Genomic DNA, 21,617 nt, shown 5'->3' with positions numbered 1-21,617 from the left:
TCAAGGGCTAAGAGGCAAATGGCGTGCAAACAAGCCTTGCAGGGGTTTAAATAACCTCCTGTCTCTAACGTCATTAGAACATGTCACTTCCTGTATTAACATGACATCTCATTGGTTACAATCATATGCAGACTCATGATTGACCGCTTCCTGGCCAATGAATTTTAAGACCAGGATGCATCTTGCTATATTCGTTTGATTGACAGCATCCTTGACCAACCAGCTGAGAACAATCAAGCTTCTGAACTCCTCATTGGTGCCGGAAGCTGTATACGTATGTGCGCCATCGGTCCTGCGCTAACTAATAGCTTCCCGAACCTCCGATATGGGCGCATGCGCAGTACGGATGCGCAGAAAAACGTGCGCGAATACTTAGTCATATACAGGCACTGCTGGAAGCTGCGCGACAGACATATGCGCCGGCACTTAGCCGATTTTTGGCATATGATTCACTCATGGCTATTGTGATAGGGCTGTAATACACAATATAACCACTATTGTGAACAACGACTGCGTAGCAAGTGATAGGTTAATTCGAGAACACTAATAAGTTACTATCTGGCAATATAAGACGGCCAACCTAGCAACGTAAGTATAAGATCAGAACAAGGAAATATTAATCGATAGAGGGAGGAGCAATTACTCATCTGTTCTGCATAGATGTAGTCATAATTAATTCATATCATCAACGGAAGTTAATCATAAATATAATTAATAAAGGCTTATAACGGCTCTTCTATATAGTAACAATTGTAATAAGTGATTCCTGTCCTACAAGAAGGCTGCAAAGGTGAAGCCTTCATTCAGTCCATTTGGACTTTGGGATTTTAATCTCCAAATCCAACGGGCTTCTTCTTGAAGCAGTCTGGTGTTAAGATTGCCACGTCTCGGACCTAGTTTACACTGGGTAATGCCACAGAAACGTAATTCAAAGGGAGCATCATTGTGTACAGTCCTCATATGCCTAGCAATTGGCGTATCTTGGTAGGTGTTAATAGTACTCATATGTTTTGAGATACGCCTACGCAATTGTTGAACTGTCTTTCCTACATAGATTTTAGGACAATTGCAAGTGGCTAGGTACACTACCCCCGTCGTTTGACAGGTGATGAAGTCCCTAATTTGATATTTCCGATTATCAATCGGATTAGAGAATTCTTTTGTACGTGGCATAAATTTGCAAAAATTGCACCGTCCACATGGATGTGATCCTTGAATTGAAGATTTCAACCAACTGGATGCAGACTCCTCTGCATAAAAACTCCTAACTATTTGATTTTGAATATTGGGTCCTCTACGATAGGTTATAGAGGGGTGAGTAGAGATCACCTCCCTAAGGTCATTATCCACCTGTAATATAGGCCAATATTTCCTAAGTATATTCATGATTTTTTGATTGTGTTGATCAAAAGTTCCGATACACCTAATGATCTTTTGGCCACTATTGTCTTTAGCCAATTTGTGATCACGTAATAATTCAGATCTTGGAGTAGCCCTGGCTCTGGCGAAGGCCTTGTGAAGGACTTTCTTAGGGTAACCTCTATTGGTGAAGCGTCTATACAGGAGATCACATTCTTCTTGAAATTTAAGAGGGTCAGAGCAATTCCTTTTGGCTCGTAGATATTGACTGATAGGGATGCCTTTCTTCAATGGTACGGGATGATAACTCTTCCAATTGAGAAAACTATTGGTTGACGTAGGTTTACGATATATAGAAGTGTGAATGTGACCAAGTGAATCAATAGTGATAGTGAGGTCAAGAAAATGAAGAAATTTATCATGAATTTCAGAAGTAAAGTGCATATTAATATGATTAGTGTTAAGTGCTTGAACGAAGGATTGAAATAGTTGTGTGGTGCTGTCCCAAAAAAATCAATATATCATCTATATAACGACCCCAAAATAAAATGTGAGAGTTAAATTCTTGAAAAGTGTCAGAGAAAACGTGAGTGTCTTCCCACCACCCTAAGAATAAATTAGAATAATTCGGTGCACAAGGAGTGCCCATAGCAGTGCCCTTCAACTGAAAATAAAAGTGCCTATCAAAAAGGAAAAAATTGTGAGTAAGTAGAAAACGTAATAAGGTCAAAACAAATTTGTTGTGTGCTGTGTACTGAAGACCTTTAGTAGTTAGGAAATGTTGTACAGCATGAAGTCCCTGTTCATGTTGGATGTTTGTATAGAGAGATTCCACATCCAAACTAGCTATAAGGGTACCTGGAGGGAATGTGATCTCCTGTAATTTCTTCACAGTGTCCTTGGTATCCTTAATAAAGGACGGAAGAGAGGAAACAAAAGGGGCCAAGAACTGATCTACATAGTGACTGATATTTTGTGTAATATTGTCACACCCTGAAACAATAGGTCTGCCAGGGATAGGGGAACTCCGTTTGTGCACCTTAGGAAGGGCGTAGAAAGTGGCTATTGTTGGCGATGGATTAAAGAGATATTTAAATTCTTCTTCTGTTATCAATTGGTCTATTCTTGCCTCTTGTAAAATTGTACGTAAATTCTGGTTAAACTCCTGAAGTGGGTTATGGTCAAGTTTACAATAAGTATCTTTATCATTCAACAGTCTCATCACCATAGCCTTATAGTAACTTTTATCCATCAGGACGATGTTTCCTCCTTTATCAGAAGGTTTGCAAACAATCTCATTATTATGTTGTATTTCATCAAGTGCTCGGATTTCTTCCGTAGATAAGTTAGATGGAATATGGGGAGTCCTTGACCTTAGGGAACTGATCTCGTGTGTAACCATCTTAACAAAAGTATCGATATTAGAGTATTGTGACAAGGATGGTGTAAAGCTTGACTTAGGTTTAAGATTAGAGAAGGGAGCTTCAACTGAGACAATTCCTGTCTCACTTTCTTCTTCTAGCTGTTCTAGCATAGTAACAACTTGCTGATCTTGTTGTCTGTTCACAGCAGGATTGGTAGCAAGGTTTTTGTGAAATTTGTGTAGGGCAAGCTTCCTGCCAAATAGATTTATATCTTTAGTCCAAGTAAAAATATTACAAGGTGGTGTAGGGGTGAATGATAACCCCTTTTGTAATACGGACAGATGGTGTTCATTCAGAACTAGGGATGACAGGTTACAAATTTGCAATTGGTCACTGGTAGCATCAGTTATTGTCTGGGAATTGGATTGTGGGGATACAATCCAATTCCCAGACAATAACTGATGCTACCAGTGACCAATTGCAAATTTGTAACCTGTCATCCCTAGTTCTGAATGAACACCATCTGTCCGTATTACAAAAGGGGTTATCATTCACCCCTACACCACCTTGTAATATTTTTACTTGGACTAAAGATATAAATCTATTTGGCAGGAAGCTTGCCCTACACAAATTTCACAAAAACCTTGCTACCAATCCTGCTGTGAACAGACAACAAGATCAGCAAGTTGTTACTATGCTAGAACAGCTAGAAGAAGAAAGTGAGACAGGAATTGTCTCAGTTGAAGCTCCCTTCTCTAATCTTAAACCTAAGTCAAGCTTTACACCATCCTTGTCACAATACTCTAATATCGATACTTTTGTTAAGATGGTTACACACGAGATCAGTTCCCTAAGGTCAAGGACTCCCCATATTCCATCTAACTTATCTACGGAAGAAATCCGAGCACTTGATGAAATACAACATAATAATGAGATTGTTTGCAAACCTTCTGATAAAGGAGGAAACATCGTCCTGATGGATAAAAGTTACTATAAGGCTATGGTGATGAGACTGTTGAATGATAAAGATACTTATTGTAAACTTGACCACAACCCACTTCAGGAGTTTAACCAGAATTTACGTACAATTTTACAAGAGGCAAGAATAGACCAATTGATAACAGAAGAAGAATTTAAATATCTCTTTAATCCATCGCCAACAATAGCCACTTTCTACGCCCTTCCTAAGGTGCACAAACGGAGTTCCCCTATCCCTGGCAGACCTATTGTTTCAGGGTGTGACAATATTACACAAAATATCAGTCACTATGTAGATCAGTTCTTGGCCCCTTTTGTTTCCTCTCTTCCGTCCTTTATTAAGGATACCAAGGACACTGTGAAGAAATTACAGGAGATCACATTCCCTCCAGGTACCCTTATAGCTAGTTTGGATGTGGAATCTCTCTATACAAACATCCAACATGAACAGGGACTTCATGCTGTACAACATTTCCTAACTACTAAAGGTCTTCAGTACACAGCACACAACAAATTTGTTTTGACCTTATTACGTTTTCTACTTACTCACAATTTTTTCCTTTTTGATAGGCACTTTTATTTTCAGTTGAAGGGCACTGCTATGGGCACTCCTTGTGCACCGAATTATTCTAATTTATTCTTAGGGTGGTGGGAAGACACTCACGTTTTCTCTGACACTTTTCAAGAATTTAACTCTCACATTTTATTTTGGGGTCGTTATATAGATGATATATTGATTTTTTGGGACAGCACCACACAACTATTTCAATCCTTCGTTCAAGCACTTAACACTAATCATATTAATATGCACTTTACTTCTGAAATTCATGATAAATTTCTTCATTTTCTTGACCTCACTATCACTATTGATTCACTTGGTCACATTCACACTTCTATATATCGTAAACCTACGTCAACCAATAGTTTTCTCAATTGGAAGAGTTATCATCCCGTACCATTGAAGAAAGGCATCCCTATCAGTCAATATCTACGAGCCAAAAGGAATTGCTCTGACCCTCTTAAATTTCAAGAAGAATGTGATCTCCTGTATAGACGCTTCACCAATAGAGGTTACCCTAAGAAAGTCCTTCACAAGGCCTTCGCCAGAGCCAGGGCTACTCCAAGATCTGAATTATTACGTGATCACAAATTGGCTAAAGACAATAGTGGCCAAAAGATCATTAGGTGTATCGGAACTTTTGATCAACACAATCAAAAAATCATGAATATACTTAGGAAATATTGGCCTATATTACAGGTGGATAATGACCTTAGGGAGGTGATCTCTACTCACCCCTCTATAACCTATCGTAGAGGACCCAATATTCAAAATCAAATAGTTAGGAGTTTTTATGCAGAGGAGTCTGCATCCAGTTGGTTGAAATCTTCAATTCAAGGATCACATCCATGTGGACGGTGCAATTTTTGCAAATTTATGCCACGTACAAAAGAATTCTCTAATCCGATTGATAATCGGAAATATCAAATTAGGGACTTCATCACCTGTCAAACGACGGGGGTAGTGTACCTAGCCACTTGCAATTGTCCTAAAATCTATGTAGGAAAGACAGTTCAACAATTGCGTAGGCGTATCTCAAAACATATGAGTACTATTAACACCTACCAAGATACGCCAATTGCTAGGCATATGAGGACTGTACACAATGATGCTCCCTTTGAATTACGTTTCTGTGGCATTACCCAGTGTAAACTAGGTCCGAGACGTGGCAATCTTAACACCAGACTGCTTCAAGAAGAAGCCCGTTGGATTTGGAGATTAAAATCCCAAAGTCCAAATGGACTGAATGAAGGCTTCACCTTTGCAGCCTTCTTGTAGGACAGGAATCACTTATTACAATTGTTACTATATAGAAGAGCCGTTATAAGCCTTTATTAATTATATTTATGATTAACTTCCGTTGATGATATGAATTAATTATGACTACATCTATGCAGAACAGATGAGTAATTGCTCCTCCCTCTATCGATTAATATTTCCTTGTTCTGATCTTATACTTACGTTGCTAGGTTGGCCGTCTTATATTGCCAGATAGTAACTTATTAGTGTTCTCGAATTAACCTATCACTTGCTACGCAGTCGTTGTTCACAATAGTGGTTATATTGTGTATTACAGCCCTATCACAATAGCCATGAGTGAATCATATGCCAAAAATCGGCTAAGTGCCGGCGCATATGTCTGTCGCGCAGCTTCCAGCAGTGCCTGTATATGACTAAGTATTCGCGCACGTTTTTCTGCGCATCCGTACTGCGCATGCGCCCATATCGGAGGTTCGGGAAGCTATTAGTTAGCGCAGGACCGATGGCGCACATACGTATACAGCTTCCGGCACCAATGAGGAGTTCAGAAGCTTGATTGTTCTCAGCTGGTTGGTCAAGGATGCTGTCAATCAAACGAATATAGCAAGATGCATCCTGGTCTTAAAATTCATTGGCCAGGAAGCGGTCAATCATGAGTCTGCATATGATTGTAACCAATGAGATGTCATGTTAATACAGGAAGTGACATGTTCTAATGACGTTAGAGACAGGAGGTTATTTAAACCCCTGCAAGGCTTGTTTGCACGCCATTTGCCTCTTAGCCCTTGATAAAGCCACAGCCTGTGGCGAAACGTCGGGCGGGCGGGCAATGTGTTAGATTTTTAATTGTCTCACACTATAGACTGTGGACTGCAGCCACAGTCTAATTTTTCAATTCACTTCTATAGCATGCAGTGTCATGCCAATCAATGCACCATGGATCAATATGTGTGAGGTTATTTTAATCTCGGCTCATTAAACGTTAAGTTTTAAATTGGGTGGGAAATTTAGGGTCTTAGTGACCGCTTAGCGGTCAAATGTTAATAATATTGGATTTACCCTCCACTCATAGGTCCCTCCTATTGCATCAAATCTACACCAGTCCTGACTTGGCTTACAGAACTGACTGTGGACAGCATTTTTAAAAAGTTGCACATTTTGTCGCACGGAAAAAAAAGTTGCACAAAAAGTCACATAGGAATCGCCATACAAAGTGGTGTACTGAAGTAAGAAATGTCATCAGCTCCAGATTTATCACCTGCTCTACACCGTGTAATAAATCTGGTGCAGGGACACAGTTTCCTCCACATGAATTAATGGGGTAAAAAAGACGTTGACCAACACCACTCAATTGTTATTCATATTTTGCCTGTTTCATCTGTTTATAAACATTTATAAAAGAGCCTATAAAGATGCCATTACGCCTCCCACAGAGGCAGAACATGAAGCTCCTGGGCCCCAATGCAAAAACTATAACAAAGTCTTTCAACTATGACATGATTTTATAATGTGGTCTCCTCTTATGGAGATTATGCATTACGTAGTTATGCCCTTGCAAAGGTGGGAAATAAGATATGGACTACAAATATAAATAACGACATAATAAATGGATAATCATGTTATATTTTCCTTATGGTGATTTTCTTGTTAGCAGTTCTCTTTAACCCCTTAACGACAATGGGCGTAAATGTACGTCATGGCGACGTGGTACTTAGCGCACCATGACGTACATTTACGTGCCGCCATGATGGCGAGCACCGGAGCGGTGCTCGCATCATGCCCAGCAGGTCCCGGCTGCTATCAGCAGCCAGGGACCCACCGGTAATGGCGGACATCCGCGATCATGGCATCTGCAGCAGTGCGGTACTTTGAATGGATGATCAAGTCGCCCGCAGCGCTTCCGCGGGGATCTGATCATCCAACATGGCGGCTGGAGGTCCCCTCACCTGGCTCCGGCCGTCTCCCGGGATCTTCTGCTCTGGTCTGAGATCGAGCAGACCAGAGCAGAAGATCACCGATAATACTGATCAGTGCTATGTCCTATACATAGCACTGAACAGTATTAGCAAACAAATGATTGCTATGAATAGTCCCCTATGGGGACTATTAAAGTGTAAAAAAAAAGTAAAAAGATGTAAAATAAAAAAGTAAAAAAAATTTGAAAAATCTCCTCCCCCAATAAAAAAGTAAAACGTCAGTTTTTCCCACTTTACCCCCAAAAAAGCGTAAAAAAAATTATTAATACACATATTTGGTATCACCACATGCGTAAAAGTCTGAACTATTAAAATATATTGTTAATTATCCCGTATGGTGAACGGCGTAAACGTACAAAAATAAAAAAAGGCCAAAATTGCTGCTTTTTTACTTTAAAAAGTAAAACCTAAGCAAAAGTGGTACTGTCAAATCTACAGATCATGGTGCAAAAAATTAGCCCTCATACCGCCCCATATACGGAAAAATGAGAAAGTTATAGGTGGTCAAAATAGGGCAATTTCAAACATACTAATTTTGTTAAAATGGTTTGAGATATTTTTTAAGTGGTACAATTACAGAAAAGCATATAACATGGGTATCATTTTATATGATTGACCCACAGAATAAATAAAACATGTAGTTTTTACCGGAAAATGTACAGCGTAAAAACAAAACCTTCCAAAATTTGCTAAATTGCGTTTTTCTTTTCAATTTTCCCACATAAATAATATTTGTTTGGTTGTGCAGTACATTTTATGGTAAAATAAGTGATGTAATTACAAAGTACAATTGGTGACACAAAAAACAAGCCCTCATATGGGTCTGTGGATGGAAATAGAAGAGAGTTATGATTTTTTGAAGGCGAGGAGGAAAAAACGAAAATGCAAAAATAAAATTTGTCTGATCCTTAAGGCCAAAATGGGCCTGGTCCTTAAGGGGTTAATATTTTACTATCATTAAAAAAAAAAAAAATTATGGGCATGTCATAAAGACATGGAAAGTACTGATTGGTGTAGAGACCCCCTACAATCACTAGAATAAGCAGGAATAAGTGCTTGTCTTAGCGCTTCTTTTCGTGCCTCAATAGACTTTCTATAGAGATCTCCACCAATCGTTCAAGCTCCTAGACCCAACCGATCAAAACTTTTAACATGTCTCTATGACAAGTCTAATGTTCACACACTGGAATATTATGCATGGACATTTCGCTGCAGCTAAGTTCCATTGATTTCAATGGGATTCTCCTGCACTGTGCACATGGGGGAACTTCCAAAAATCTGTATTCTGACATCCTCAGAAAGAATAGATTTGTCCCTCGGAAATGCATTGCTGTCTATGAAATGGCACATTCCTGAGCGGTCCTAGCTCCCACCGGAACTTTCAAATGTGTGGTATGTTTTCCGGACAGACATTCCACACATTTTACTAGCGGGTGAACATACCATAACACTTCAAGGGTGGCTATAGACAGACATCTCACATACTGGTGGTGAAAGTCCTTGGACTTATATGGCTCATATATGAGCTTTTTAACTGTCACCGGCTTCGAGTAGCAGCTTTGTCATGGTCCAGATTGATCCATTTGGCCAAAACAAAAACTGTCTGGTTTTGCCCACAACAACCAATCACAGCTCAGCTTTCATATCTTATTGAGCTCCGGTAAAATAAATGTCGAGTTTGATTGGATGTTATGGGCAAAACCTGGCAGTTTTGGTTTCGTGCAGATGGATAAATCTGGGCCTGTATGTATGTATATCTTTGGAAATTTTTACACTGTACCTGTTAGCCTTAAAGGGTAGTACTGTGCTGAAAAACGTATCCCCTATCCAAAGGATAGGGGATATGTTTCGGATTGCGGGGGTTCCGACCGCTGGGGCCCCCTGCGATCTCCTGTACGGGGCCCTGATAGCCTACGGGAAGGGGGTGTGTTGACCACCGCACGAAGTGGCGGCTTACACTCCCCCTCAATACATCGCTAAAGCAGAGCCGCTCTACCATAGAGTTATATTGAGAGGATGTGTCAGCTGCCGCTTCGTGAGGTAGTCAACATGCCCCCTTCCCATAGGCTGCCAGGGCCCCGTACAGGAGATCGCGGAGGGGGGGGGGGGCCCTAGCGGTTGGACCCCCCGCAATCTGAAACTTATTCCCTATCCTTAGGATAGGGGATACGTTTTTCAGCACTGGATATCTCCTTTAAAGTTATCACTTCCAACTTCCCTTATTAACATGCACAACTGCATTGGTGGAATATGTATGTTTACTGCCCATGACAAAAACTATGGAATGCCCACACTTACAGGATGGTCCTTAGATCTTTTAATTCATAGGAAATTTACAAATCAGAGACATAACACAAAACACTGTTTAGATGCTGAACATTCTGGCTTCATGAGGCATACATCAAGCAAATAAAAGGCCCCATTCATACCACGTTCAAGCACTACATCCAAGGTAAGAGTTGGGATACAGGCAAAAAGGTACTGATAGCCTAGCCTACTGCACTTCCGAGTCCCATAAAAAAAAAATATACGTTTTGGAAGTAGACTGAGCTCAGTCACTAATTGTCTAAGCTACAGGATACATCAGCATACCTTTTAACCAGTATCCCAATCTATACCTCTGGTGTAGCCCAGAAACATTATGGAAAATGTTTTTTTTTTTTTTTATTTGTTTAAGGTATAAACAGGCACAATGTTAACATGCCAGCAATGAAATGTGTTCTGCTACTCACAACATGGTCCAGATTGTCACATCTACTGTACATTGCCTGGTGTAAAGAATACATTACCCAGAAGTAAAGCTGCTGAAAATCAAAATGGTATAAAATGTATCAATAATATATCTAATAATGAATCTGCAAAATTATCAGCAACATAGAAATAGTACAATTGTCTTACATGGTGAACCCTTATTAAGTGACACCTTTTTTACCTTTTTGAATATTTAACAAATCTGTAAACGTTCAAATAAGCAGATTTACCCCGAATCAAAGTTATAAAATAATTAAAAATACAGAGACCATCATAATCTTCATTCTTGAATTGGAAATAACATATTGCTTTAATATTGTTGGAAACTCCCATGGCACTGGAGAAACGAATGCATTTTACTGGGACTTTTATGAAATGTCTGATGTCAATCCTTCATACAAAACCTTGTTTTTTACTACTTGCCAGGTTGATGTACCTAGCGTGATGTATTCCTTTTTGTAGGTTGTATCTTAATCATCAAATGCTTGGTTTACCATTAAATTGCTAGAGTGACCAACATTAATCTATAACATTTGAGATTTATTAAATATAATGGTACGATGTGCGCAAATGTTCTAGTAGCCATAGCAACAAATGATAGGACTGCTTAGAGGTATAAATAAGAGTACAGTCTAGCAGGATATTTATATGCATTGCCTCATACTGGTAAATACGATCCATCCTTTATTTCCTGCTTGAATTAAGTAAAAATAAATAAAATAAAATAAGGATCTAAATGTATTTTTACAAACATTTTCCACAGGGCAGCCAACCTCTGACCGCATCACCTTGCAAACAGGAAGTGTTTGTCTACAGTCCGTCGCCTAGCCACGAGATCTATACTTCCTCTACCCCCGTAATCATGAGCAGGAGCCCTACAGGTGCTTCCCTTATTAAACTACATGTCTATAGGATGGAATACAGGAGGCCAGTTTCTACTTATAACACCAGCTGAGGCACGATATTGCATTTGAGGAAATAAGACAGTGCTTGTAAATCTATGGTCCTTTAGGGGTTTGTTGGTACTGGAATAAATTGCAAGAGTTTCTAAGATTTGATATAAACACACTTCAGTTACCAGAGTTATTGTAGTAATAAGGGTTAATGGGGGTTTTCCATCTTATATAGTGATGGCATATGTCATAGCTTTATGATTGTTTAGGATCTGCCCCATGTGACTTTTACTGATCATAAGAATCGGTAAGAGGTTTTTCCTACACAGTGTTGCCATGGTGCTCTTGGCCACCAAGGTGTGAATGACACTGTAGTGGGCACCATTAACTTGATATTTCAATTTCCTGCAGAGCCCAACACCAGTTATGCATCCCCTTCCTACCTACAATTGGTGGGGGTACCAGAGGTGGGACCCACATTTGCATATCTTAGTTTTTTTGCCATCACTTTAAGATAATGGAATATCCCTTTGATTGTTTATATGTTTCTTGTTTATGTAAATAGCCCTATATAAGGTGAAAGTGCATGGTTTTCCATAGTCCTCTCTGGACGCAATTTACCTGTGTTTGTCAAAATCAAAGATTGAATAACAGAGCATGATTTGAATAACCAATCCCTCTCTGCACTAGCTCATCAATTATGGATGCCTATAAACATATATAAATAGGATACAGTGGGGCAAAAAAAGTATTTTGTCAGCCACCAATTGTGCAAGTTCTCCCACTTAAAAAGATGAGAGAGGCCTGTAATTTTCATCATAGGTATACCCCAACTATGAGAGAGAGAATTAGGAAAAAAAATCCATAAAATCACATTGTCTGATTTTTAAAGAATTTATTTGCAAATTATGGTGGAAAATAAGTATTTGGTCACCTACAAACAAGAAAGATTTCTGGCTCTCACTGACCTGTAACTTCTTCTTTAAGAGTCTCCTCTGTCCTCCACTCATTAGCTGTATTAATGGCACATGTTTGAACTTGTTATCAGTATAAAAGACACCTGTCCACAATCTCAAACAGTCACACTTCAAACTCCACTATGGCCAAGACCAAAGCAAAGCGCTGTTGAAGGACACCAGAAACAAAATTGTAGACCTGCACCAGGCTGGGAAGACTGAATCTGCAGTAAGCAAGCAGCTTGTTGTGAAGAAATCAACTGTGGTAGCAATTATTAGAAAATGGAAGACATACAATACCACTGATAATCTCCCTCGATCTGGGGCTCCACTCAAGATCTCACCCCATGGTGTCAAGATGATCACAAGAACAGTGAGCAAAAATCCCAGAACCACACGGGGGGACCTAGTGAATGACCTGTAGAGAGCTGGGACCAAAGTAACAAAGGCTACCATCAGTAACGCACTATGCCGCCAGGGACTCAAATCATACAGTGCCAAACGTGTGTCCCTGCTTAAGCCAGTACATGTCCAGGCCCATCTGAAGTTTGCTAGAGAGCATTTGTATCATCCAGAAGAATATTGGGAGAATGTCATATGGTCAGATGAAACCAAAGTAGAACTTTTTGGTAAAAACTCAACTTGTCGTGTTTGGAGGAGAAAGAATGCTGAGTTGCATCCAAAGAACACCATACCTATTGTGATGAAGCATGGGGGAAGAAATATCATGCTTTGGGGCTGTTTTTCAGCAAAGGGACCAGGACAACTGATCCATGTAAAGGAAAGAATGAATGGGGCCATGTATCGTGAGATTTTGAGAGAAAACCTCCTTTATCAGCAAGGGCATTGAAGATGAAAGTGGCTGGGTCTTTCAGCATGACAATGATCCCAAACACAACGTCCAGGCAGCAAAGGAGTGGCTTCGTAAGAAGCATTTCAAGGTCCTGGAGTCCAGATCTCAACCCCATAGAAAACCTTTGGACGGAGTTGAAAGTCTGTGTTACCCAGCGACAGCCCCAAAACATCACTGCTCTAGAGGAGATCTGCATGAAGAAATGGACCAAAATACCAGCAACAGTGTGTGAAAACCATATGAAGACTTACAGAATACATTTGACCTCTATAACAAAGTATTGAGATGAACTTTTGTTATTGACCAAATACTTATTTTCCACCATAATTTGCTAATAAATTCTTAAAAAATCAGACAACGTGATTTTTATGGATTTTTTTTTTCTCATTATGTATCTCATAGTTGAGGTATACCTATGATGAAAATTACAGGCCTCTCTCATCTTGTTAAGTGGGAGAACTTGCACAATTGGTGGCTGACTAAATACTTTTTTGCCCCACTGTATATGAGGGCTTACAGAGAACTATGGATATATGAAACCCTGTCCATGGAGCAAGCAATGGTATGAGTCCACACTTTAGTCTTCTGATAAGTTATCAGTGCTTAAAGTGTTCAACTCACGTTTTTTCAATACTGTTTTGTATACAGCCGTATTGCTTGCCGTACCCATTGACTTTCCCTACAAAAACGTACCCAAAAGTTTTTGTACTTTTGCGTTTTTCTGAGTTTTTCTTCCCGTGCACAAAACCGTGGTGAACCACGGTTTTGTTCCCAGTTCTGTCCTGTTTTTGGGTCTACAATGGTTTATAAAAAACCATATGGCACCCAGAGATGTTTTTTATAACATTGTAGTCAATGGAAACCCCATTAAGCATACAATTCATATGGTTTTGCCAGGTTTTTTTTGTATACTGTTTTGGAAAGAAAAATCTAATACAAAACTGCACTGGAAAATCGTGATGTGAATGTAGCCTTACTGTCATTTAACAACATTTTTGATATGGCTTGACACTCTCCCATTTTGCTGCAGGAGACAGACTCAAAGTTTTTTTTAAATGACAGTAACACTTTCATGTATTAAGAAATTATTTTCATATATTTAGTGCACAATAAAGGATTATTGGGGGAGATTTATCCAAACCTGTGCAGAGGAAAAGTTAATCAGTTGCCCATATCAACCAATCAGATTGCTTCTTAAATTTTTAAAAAGGCCTCAGAAAAATAAAAGAAGTAATCTGATTGGTTGCTATGGGCACATGGTCAACTTTTATATCATAATTATCTGGTAAAGTTATTATACTCTATCTTCCCACAAATAGCCTGAAGGGAGTAAGGTGAATGAAGTAAATGGAGTGCTCCTCTCATCATCTTTCCTTCTCACAGATGTAAAGAGTAGAAATTCCCCAAGATCCAACCTCAAATTTCGTTTTGATAAACTCAGCCAGTCAAGTTCCGGCTCAAGTACAGTAAGTAGCATTGTCTACAGATGTCCAACCCTAGGCAGCATGGGCGAGCTGTACTATTGTGTCATGTGAGCTGAGCGTCAAATATACAGTAGGTAATAGAAGAGTTCCTAAACCTATTATCCATCATGCCTGTGCTGTGACTGGCTTCTTCCATCCATAAGGGAATGCTTAGGAGTTTTTCTACAGGAATTTGTTTAATGTAAGCCATGCATTTGCCATAACACTGTTCCTTTAGCAATGGAGATGCCTTTTCTGTATCTTAGTGTTATCTAGTATACTACTTTGCTGATTTTTGTTTGTAAAAAATGCCAAAGGTTTTCACCATCTGACAACTTGACCCTTAAGTCTACAATCACTCATTGTCATATAGTCCCATGTTCGTTTGCATGAAAATGGCCACTTGAGCCACATAAATGATCCAGTGCCTGAGAGATTGCAACAAAGCAGCTTATTGTTCATGAATTGCGCCTTCTGATGAGTATTAGCTTAAAGAGTCATCTATACAATAATAACAGGCTTGTACTATATTAATAGCTTTGATAACCTTGATAATGCATACAACCCTACTAACCCTCATAACTAACTACTAGGAGGGTCATCATCACCATCGCCAGACAATGGGTTTATAGAGTCTGCAAGCAGCAAGTATGACAATGTAAAGCAAGCAATTATTAAGTGACACTTAAAAAGGTACTGCAAGCTTCCATGTTCCGGGCACTGCCACTGCCAGCCTAGAGATTGCGGGGGTCCCCAGTGGCGGGACCCCCGCGATCTAACATCTTATCCCCTAGGTGGTACTTTATGTTTCATACAGTGATATTTGCATACTTAACCCATGCCCACTGCAGCAGCTCCATCACTTCAGAGGAGTGGGAACAAATTTTACAGACAGTTCCACCATATCCCAAATATGTTTAATGGGATAACAGCCCAGAGAGTTTGGGGACCAAGGAAGTTTGGAGAACTCATTGCCATGTTCCTGTACTCTCTAGTGATCTAAGTCTGATGATACAGATCATTGTCCTGTAAAAGAATGGCACTGTGGTTAGGGAAGACCTTCCTTAAGATATCAGATGCAGATGGTCAGCTAACATATCTCTATAGTATTCATCATTCAAGTATTGTGGTTTTATGGCCAACGTTCCCAAGCCATGACACTCCCACCACCAGCGTTTTGAACCCCAACAGTGCACCCACAGGTTTGTTTATGACAGATGTGGACCTGGCCCTCCAAAAGGGTTAAAAAGAAACAGGGACTCCAAATGATCTTCTGCCTTGTGTCCAAGGCTCATGGAAGATGTTTTTTTTTTTCTTTTGCGATAATTCAGGGTTGTTAGGAGCATCTTTGACTTGGACCCAATAGCCGAAGACCAACAGTGTGAGGTTTTACACATGGGGGGAGATTTATCAAAACCTGTCCAGACGAAAAGTTGTCCAGTTGCCCATAGCAACCAATTAGATTGCTTCATTCATTTTTAACAAAGCCTCTGCAAAATGAAAGAAATGATCTGATTGGTTGCTATGGGCAACTTTCCCTCTGGACAGGTTTTGATAAATATCCCGCTGTTGTACTGATGGTACAGTCGATCCACTGGGGTATGCCAATCCTGAGAAAAACACTAAACATGCTACTTGACGCTTGCCCCTTGGATCAACCACATATGGCCTACAGCTGTGTGATTTTCTGTTGGATCTCTGTCCATGGTTCATCCAGTCTTGATAAACTCTTGGTACCGTGGTTTAGGAACAGTCAACAAGTGCAGATGTTTCAAAAATACTCGTCTCAACAATCTGTCTGCGGTCAAGGAAACGGAAGTCACCATGTTTACCTGCTAATAATGCCTTCTGCATGCAGAGGAGAGGTTAACACATTATCAAGATTGGGGTTTTGTGTTATTGGTCACAAAATGTCAAGTTCCAGCTGTTGCTAATGCAGTGATTGTTTGGTGTTTGTAAATTACACAGGAATGACCTGTTAGTCACGCACATGTAGTACAAAAAGGGAAAAATGCTAATCTAAGTTATACAGTACACAATGGAGTATGCCACAATCTATGTTATGCCTCATATAGTAAGAAAGACCCCAATGATGGAGGACACATTCTGTAGTTTTATGATCCAGTGTTGTATAACAGTATAGATCGTGAATGTGCCCGTGGGGGTTGATGAAATTCTCATAGAGCACAACTGAGGTTAGGTAAACAGCTGGAGGGAAAACATATATTTGCCATTACTTTGCATTACTTGCTGATGGTTTGCTGTATGCTTCGGGTCCTTACTGTCTTTTACTATGCCTTTGTCTTGCCGTGTGTGTCATGGAGCATGTTGTTATTGTGATTGACAAACCACTGGGTTCTGAATGCCAGGTTTCAGCATGATATTCTACCTGTTATTCCATTTATTCCTTCTTTACTGACAACTTTATCATTTGTGTTGCAGTGAAATGATGCCCTGGCGAAGTGGAACCACCATCTTTAAGACTGGCCTGCAAGGGTATACTCACTCCGCGAATAGTTACCACAATGCATCCATGGAAATGTTTGGCTACCAAGCTGTTTCCCAACAATCAAAGAAAGAACTGCCATCTTAGTGCACTCCTCGTGTCCTGTGACACTTGTCTTGTGAACGGAGTTTATAGTACGACTTGTCTTGTCCAATAGTGGAATTGACTCTCACCCAATTTCTTTATTTTACTTTGCCTAATACAAAGAGAATTTTTTTTAAATGTGAAGCATCCTACTTGCACGGTCTTTATACTCGACAGCACCTGAACACCGAGTGGCAAGTTTATTTAGGAATGAAATTCTGTGGAATTCTTACCACAATTTTGGGCATTCCCCCTAGGTGGTACTTGATGTTTCATACAGTGATATTTCCAATGCTGCTGTTCCATTTAACAAGGTAACATCTGAGGATCTTTCTGAGCCTCACACAATCTTACGTCTGCCATATTATCGTATTGAATGAGCTTTAGAGGTGAACAGTTTCATTAAACATGGCTGCTCTTTTGGCATCTTATGCAATGCATACACACAAATGTATCTGGATGTGCAATGGCTTTAAGAACGAATCCAACATTGTGAAATATTCCCACAAATCAAGGTCCCATATTCTTAGTCATCTGACATCAGCAGAAGTGTCAGAAGTTAAAAGTGTAGAATAAGTCTTCAGCTTTAATATTCGTTGTGTTTCTGGTGATGAAAACTTTCTTGAATGTCTAAGAATTCTCTGAGGGCTCGACGGGCCTTTAGTTATACCAGTCTGTATACCTACATCATAAGGGGGCAAGAGCTTGTACTGTGCAACCCTCTCCTTAATATCATGCAACCTTTTTTGTGAGGTGTGGTTTACATCAGGTGTGCCTGTCTTGCATGCTTAAACATTATAGCAACATAGGGAATTTGGACTGAGAATTGAACTGCAATGCCATTGGTGTGACCCTTTTTTCTAAATTTGCTGAATTTCTTTAATTGTGGTAGCTGCAACATTGTCTCCACTTAAAGCATAGTTATATTTATAAAGCATGGCATGTCTCCTGGCCAAAATGGGGTTTTCCAGGACTTTTTCATTCATGGCCTCTACTCATCAATATCTGATCGGTGAGGTTCCAACGTCTAGCACCGTTTGACAGTTGCTGGCATTACTGTAGTTAAGCTGCAGTAACCCATTCCTTCCACTACACGATGTATGGAGCTGTTTCTGTTCACTGTGTTTTTGGGCAGTTCAGCTCTGGCAATCAGCTGACTGGCAGGGTTGCCATGTATCAAACTTCCACTGATCAGTTATCGATGGCCTTTACTGACAAAAGGTCACCAATTAAACAGTCCCAGTTAAACACCTTTAAAACTGATGGCAGTGAATGCTGCAGGCAGGCATGGTGGATGTTAGTTGGCTAAGGCAACTGCCTGATGCTTAAATTATCTGGTAAATTAATTCTGATTGTGTCTGATTGGAGGGGGTAGGGAATCAGGGACCCCCTGCAAACTCCAAAACAGGGCCTGGATCACATTGCTTAGTTCTCCGGCCCCCACTTTTCAAAAAGTACTAGTCTCAGCAGTGATGGCCCGGTCAGCCAATCTATGACCGCCAGCCTGGTGATTGGCTGACTGGGATGTCACTGACAGCGGTAAGAGACAGGCCCCGTTCTGGACATCATGAGGCGTCCCGGCAGTCGATTCTCTGTGATCAGACACTTATGCCCTATCCTGTGAATAGGAGATACGTATTTATTAACCGGATGATCCCTTTAAGTTTCTAGGAAGGTAGAATATAGGTAGGCATTTGCCTTGACAACAGTCCAACTCTGGTATTTTTTAGCATATCCTGCTGTTAGCTTTTAACTTTACCCGATCTATGTCTATTAAGGATCTGTTATTGATATTTAAGAAATATATTTAAGGATAATTTATGGCATCAAACAGTAATCGGGAATTGATAGCAAAATAAAAAGTGTGGGGCACTGAATCTGTCTAAGTGTCCGTGAACTTGGAGTCTGGGTGCTACCCTCGTAGTGCACCAGGGTTGCTAGGCAAGTAGGAAAATATAGAAAATATTTCAGTAATCGGGAATTACAGGAGTTGTCCAGGATTAGAAAAACACTGCTTTTTTATTGCAAAAACATCACCACTGTTGTCTACGAGCCATGTCTAGTACTGCAGCTCAGTCTCATTCACTTCAATAAAGCCAAGCTGCAATACCAGACACAGCCCGTGAACAGGAGTGGTGCTGTTTTTGCAAAGAAAAAGCGGCAAATTTCAATCTATACTTCTCTATATGTTCATTTATTAGAAATAAAAATGCTATAAGTATGCTCAATACAATAATTAACATTGGCTGGAGATAAATATAAATAATTACAGATATTTCTATGTTTATACTTTTCTATTTATAAAAATTTAGTGCATACAAATATATAAAACATTTAAATATATACTTATTTGGGAAACATGTCATCATCCTCCGCTTCCTGCAGTCTACGGCTCTGAGTGTTGGGTTTTATTAGTCTCGAATATTGTTTCAGACTTGCATGATTCTACTGTATTTACTATGGGGATTCACAGGCTAGGGAAGGTCTAACCACCTGTTTTTTGGTGGGAAAGTAGCTGCTTTTTTTTATTCCTGGATAACCCCTTTAAATAATCATTATAGGTAGATCCTGCTAATTTGGTAAAACTTACCTGGAATTTTACTTAAACTCAGATGTCATAATGCACCAAAGAAACAGATGGTCAATTAATCCAGCACTGCTTCATTTCCAGACAGCACCACATTTTAATATATTGAATCCTTTTTTTTTTTTTAAGTTTTGTCATTTTTGATAAAAACCAGTCCCTATGCTAGCTTCCACAGCTTCCACTTCCATAAGGACTCTTTTTCCAAATAAAGGGTTTACCCAGTGAAAGAAACAATCTGTGTACGATCTAAAAAAAAAGTACAAGAAAGCGAATAACTACTATAATGTTATCAGCCATAGTGCACAGATCTGGAAGAGCAGAGCTGCTGTGACATTACATGACACTCTCTGAATCCAGAGCTCCTGTACCTGCCCCCCCCCCCTCCTGCCTGCTCAGGACGAGACCATTAATGTAAAGAGGGGTACTTGTATAACTGCTCATTAGAATTATGACTCCTTGGATAAGACAGCCTATTTTGACAGAAGCTACTGACTGCTGTCTTATCTAATGAGCAGTAACACAAGCTCCCCCTTAACATTACTGGTCTTGTTCCGAGCAGACAGGAGGGGAGGGGGAGGAGGGACAGAACAGACTACATTCAGAGAGTGTGATGTGACATCACAGCTGCAAGCCAGACAGCACAGCTCATATCTCTGCACTAAGGCTAATAACAATACATTAGGAAGTTGCTGTATGATACATTTTGACACCATACACAGGTTATTTATTTTGCCGGACGTCTTGTGTAACTTTTTTTCCTCCCATAACCAAAGAAAATGCCAGTGTGTATTTGAAGATAACAAAAGTTAGACATTAGTCTATTCTCTATGCAGCTCTCTTTTTCCATAGTTATACAGCTATATGTTTGGCCTGTGTGACATTCTTCTTTCTTCTTTGCAATTTTTTTGTATGCAATTCTATTTGCCATCTGCATCTCATGTGATCTGCTACTATGTAAGTGCTCCATTTAGGCAAAAAAAAAAAAAAAAAAAAATGGCGACTCTTTTTCCATCCAAACATTTTTGGAAGTGGACTCTTGTATATTAAAAAAAGGTTTCCATGACCAGTCAAGTAATATTTTCTATACAAACATAACTGTAATAGTCAAAAAGACTGTGCACACCTACCCCACCAGCTGCAGTCCCCTGTTCCCTCCTAGACAGTGACACATTATTTCTTTTCTGGAGCTAAATTATTTAGAATAAATCTGTGCACATACATGATAAAAACCATTAGTATTAAATTATAAAGGTCACCGCTGGATCCTAATGTAGACGTCCTGCTGCTCGTGAGGTTGTCATCCGAAATGTAATTTCTTTGTTAGGCTACGTAAATGATATGCAAATACGGAATCGCCCGCGATAACTCAGAATGGTTTTTTTCTTGTTGTTGCTGAGCGCTCTCTACTGGTGGTTGGAAGAAGTGAAGGAGCGCAGCGTCGAGATGTCGTTTTTCGTATACTTTTACAGTCATTATAGCCTGATTTTCTTTTAAACCATGCCCTTGGAAGAGGCTTCCAATTTTTAGGAATATATTGATAAGTTAGTGTAACTATTCCTCTTGTGAGTTTGTCCCAAAACCAGTGTTTCCCAATCAGTGTTTCTCCAGCTGTTGCAAAACTACAACTCCCAGCATGCCTGGACAGCCTTTGGCTGTCCAGGCATGCTGGGAGTTGTAGTTTTGCACCAGCTGGATGCACACTGGTTGGGAAACACTGCCCTATACACACTAGTCTGATCCTGTTCCAGCAATTGTTAAGATACAATTTTTTTTTAAATCAACTGGTGCCAGAAAGTTAAACAGATTTGTAAATTACTTCTATAAAAAATTGCAACCCTTCCAGTACTTATTAGCTGCTGAATACTACAGAGGAAATTATTTTCTTTTTGAAACACAGAGCTGACATCACAAGCACAGTGCTCTCTGCTGACATCTCTGTCCATTTTAAGAACTGTCCAGAGTAGGAGAAAAGCCCCATCGCAAACATATGCTGCTCTGGACAGTTCCCAAAATGGTCAGAGATGTCAG

General features: G+C 39.8%; 1 protein-coding gene across 7 annotated transcripts in view; it reads left to right on the top strand.

Annotated features, from left to right (window-relative positions):
- Positions 1-21,406, top strand: part of RAP1GAP2 (RAP1 GTPase activating protein 2) — an 882,491-nt gene extending 861,085 nt beyond the window's left edge. For 6 of the 7 annotated variants that reach the window (XM_056558445.1, XM_056558442.1, XM_056558446.1 and 3 more), the window contains 3 exons: positions 11,011-11,128; positions 14,333-14,415; positions 16,855-21,406. In XM_056558445.1, coding sequence (XP_056414420.1) covers positions 11,011-11,128; positions 14,333-14,415; positions 16,855-16,857 — 204 coding nt within the window. In that variant the 3' untranslated portion in view covers positions 16,858-21,406. The remainder of the gene's footprint in view (positions 1-11,010; positions 11,129-14,332; positions 14,416-16,854) is intronic. The other variant, XM_056558448.1, reaches the window with a different exon arrangement.
- The last annotated feature ends 211 nt before the right edge of the window (positions 21,407-21,617 follow it).

This window comes from Hyla sarda, chromosome 2 (genome assembly GCF_029499605.1).
Source record: "Hyla sarda isolate aHylSar1 chromosome 2, aHylSar1.hap1, whole genome shotgun sequence".
Classification (NCBI taxonomy): Eukaryota; Metazoa; Chordata; class Amphibia; order Anura; family Hylidae; genus Hyla; species Hyla sarda.
The sequence above is the reverse complement of the archived record's forward strand: the minus strand, read 5'-3'. Positions and strand labels throughout refer to the sequence as shown.